The sequence below is a fragment of the Suillus subaureus genome, assembly GCF_016647635.1.
Source record: "Suillus subaureus strain MN1 chromosome Unknown BJ212scaffold_396, whole genome shotgun sequence".
Lineage (NCBI taxonomy): Eukaryota > Fungi > Basidiomycota > Agaricomycetes > Boletales > Suillaceae > Suillus > Suillus subaureus.
Window position 1 is genome coordinate 4032 of NW_024538952.1, and position 3633 is coordinate 7664.

Here is a 3633-nt window from a genome sequence, read left to right on the forward strand (position 1 = left end):
TGGAAGGGACAAAGGTCCCAGTCACGAGCGCTAGAGAATCAAAATCAGCTCTGCTGAATCAATTTATCTGCCTTATGCGCACTAGGAAGCAGCCCTGCAAAGGACACTACAAAAACAATGAACTTTTTCTGAGCTTTGCTGAATCGGTTGTACACGTCCCAGTCGTCAGACGCGTCAGGGACGTGCAGCGCATCCAACAAAGGGCTTTCTTCCGAGATAGACATGGTCGCAGGCACAAGGAAAGATCTTGTCTTGCATGTTAGTAGTCTGGGATCTGGGAGTTTAAGTAAAGGCTTCTGGTTTCTGTCAAGCGGCTCTAAGAATAGCCCCCAAGTCCCAAAATTTTTATGTAAGTGAATATTCGAAATGACCTGACCGGCGTATTGCAAGGAGAGGCTTCCCGTCGGACCGTCGGCCATGTCAGGTAGTAGGGAAATGCGCAACTCGTACCGTCATCCTGCACTGCAGTGCGGGCATCCATGATGATCGGGTGATCAAACTTTCGATGGCACTAGCTGGAACTAGCCAATGATTGCTTTAATATTGTACCTTCACTGGTCGGCTCCACAACGGCCTCTAGCCTGATATCGATACGATACGATATTTCAATATTGATCATGCATTTTTGCACAATCAAAGTCAATATAGATCATTGGCCGTACTGCTGCCGTAGTGGGAATCTGACAGGGGGTTCGCTTGTAAATTTCTCGAACTGCAGACTGTATCTGCCTTGTATTGCAATAGAAGTCAAAGGGAGAGATGACGAAGACCAGAGGAGACTTTGCTACAGTACCAACATGGTACAACATATGCAAAAAGTGAATGTCCACAGACAGATTTTATAATTTTGACCCTCTTGAAAAAATACATACAACTACAATATTTCTAGGGTTCTGACGTCCATCATGTTGTCGACAGAAGCCATGTCTTTGACTTGTGCAATGATATCATGATCCGAAGCGATCCTCATGTATTCTCCACCGCGCTGCTGCGCTAGCAACAAAGCGCTGAAAGGCTGACCAAGGCGGGCAATCAACCGCAACGCTTGTGAGTGAGATTCCAGATCGACCAGCTCCTCTTCTACCGGGGAACCACGGCGCGACTCGTCTATCGGCGACCCGGGCGCGGACCAATAACCATCCTCGCTCTCCGTATCGTCTCCGAAGTCAGACAGTCCTGCAAAGACAGGAAGCTCGAGGAGGTATCGATTCCACGGGCGAACGAGTAAGACTGTCTGCCAAGTAGGCCTTGCTCGCGAGAACTGAATCATCGTCTCTTCCGTGTTGATCAGCAAGTCATGAAGCCCATCTGCCTTGACTCCATACGTGAAATTAGTCTCTTGGGCTGGACCAAGCCTCCGTCTGACTTCTGTGACACGGAATGCGATGCAAGGCAGATGTAGTCTGCAGTTCGCAAAGCGAGGGGCGCTTGTATTGTCAAGCAGGGCGTAAAGGTTTGAAGCCAACTCCACAGACACGGCATTTCGCAGCGAAGAGACCATCATCTGAATCTGATCTTCGGATAAGGATGGTAGGGCGCATGGTGGAGCCGTGTATGAGGTAATGTCGCTGGAAGACAGCTGTTAAACTCGGATGATTGTCCGACCCAGTCGAGGGCAGTGATATCGCCAGACCGAGCTACGATCTCTTGGAGAAGCCGTCCGAGTGCGTTCTGCTTCTTCTCTCCGTAAATTACAGGTAGGTGGACACCGAGGATGCCAAACAATGAGTATGCAATGTCTTCCTGCAACGTGGTGATGCGCGTCGACGCCCATTGCAATTTTTCTCGAACGCCCCTCATCCCTGGACGGAAGGATATGAGGGCTCGTGCATCTATGGCTGTTGCACGCTCTAACTCCTCTATGATTGCAGGGGACTCTTTGTGGTTGGGAGAGTCATCGTCGAGATATAATGACCAATCGTTCCGGTAGAAGACAACGATTTTGGGAGCGACGAACTCTTGAAAGGTCCACCCTCGCTTGTTCCAGGCACTCCTCGCCAGTGCACCAGCGTTGGATGAAGGAGAGACATCGCCCAGGTAGACGATGGTAAGGGCTGAGTGGCGGTACCAGGCGAACATGGAGTTGATGGATTCTTGGAGCTCAGCATTGTTGTTCTTATCAATGCAGCATGTATCCATCCATGCCCAGAGATAACCGGCATGGCGAGCAGTTTTGCAGAAAAACTGCAATTTCGGGAGGCCGCCAAGTGCATTCATCTCATACACGACTTTGTCTTGGATGTCATGAAACAGCAACTCCGTGTCGTCCCACCTGTGTGACAGCAGGACACGGCGGAAATATATCGCCACCACTTCCGTTATGCGCTCCACTCGTAGGTCCGCATGCTTCGTTGTGAATGACAAAAGTTCCTGGTACTCTGTGCTCATCTTGAAGGCATTAATCTGTGCCCCTCGACCGCACAAGAGACCCGTGTGGGTGTTAAGTAGACGCAGCGGGGCATTTTCAAGTTCGATCCAAATGGCTCTTCGAATAGCGTCTTCTACATCAGATGGAGAGACATATTGCTGACGCAACTCTATATGCCGAGATAAGCATGTTACAGTTAACCCATGAATATTTGGAGGCCCACCCCGGAACTGCGCTTCGGGAGCATCTTCCAACTTGGACAACATTATATTGAAAGCCTCAATGGCTTTATCATAGCATCGTGCACCGCGGAGCGCTGCGTGCTTTAACTGGTATCCAACATGAGACTCAGGGTTGAGATCGATGACCTATGTATTGCCAAGGTGAGTATTTGATACGATATCATATGTAGACGTTATCGCACCTTTTGCGCATCAAAAAGCGCTTCGTCCCATAGCATTTTCCCCAACATTACCTTACTATGATTTGCGAAGAGCGCGTAGCTTGCAGAATCAAAGTTGACTGCCACAGAGGATAAGTCAGTAATTTCGTAATCACTTGCAGCGAGGGCAGTATCTCCATTGGAAAAATAGAGGGCGCCACATTCTTGCTCAAACACTGAATAAAAATTGGGAGTGAAGACGATAGCACAGAGTAATATTACGAAAAACTTGCCAGTGCACCAATTGAGGCAGCTGGCCTTCGTACTTTGATGAATGGTATTCATCATGAACCGGTATGATTCGAGGGCTTCTTCAAGATTATTTGCCGAAAGGAAAGCCTGGCACCGCTTCTGGTGTGCAGTCAACCACAAGGACTTGAGGTCCCACCCGAAAAGCTGGATGAAGGACGAAGTTGGCAATGTGAAGCATTTCGATTCCATTATATCAACATACCATCACGAAGTCCTCGTATATAGCATGAATAGGCCACGATGATGCGAAAGTGCAGGATTTGACAGCGACAGTGAAGTGCCCAGCAGCTTCATCATAATGGACGCCATTCAAGGCACTGATCCCAGATTGAACACCTAGATACGCCTAATATGCGATCAGTGTTGATGCCTCAGCCTATCGCATGATACTCACTTCCACGACACGACATGCGACAGTATCGGCATTCGGACAATCGACAGCTAGCTCTTTCACAAGTAGCATTGCTTCCTCATGTAAATCTGTATTGAACAATACGATGGCCTGAAATACGTGATGAAACAGGAAGTATGCAAGATAAATTTGACTTACCTCGATCAAGAGAAGTAATGA

At 48.5% G+C, this 3633-nt stretch overlaps 1 protein-coding gene across 1 annotated transcript; it reads right to left on the bottom strand.

Moving 5' to 3' along the window:
* Positions 1–849: 849 nt before the first annotated feature.
* BJ212DRAFT_1413488 (uncharacterized protein) lies at positions 850–1386 on the bottom strand. Its single transcript, XM_041337521.1, has one exon. The coding sequence runs from the start codon at positions 1268–1270 to the stop codon at positions 875–877; it is 396 nt and encodes a 131-aa protein (XP_041185083.1). The 5' UTR covers positions 1271–1386; the 3' UTR covers positions 850–874.
* Positions 1387–3633: the final 2247 nt, after the last annotated feature.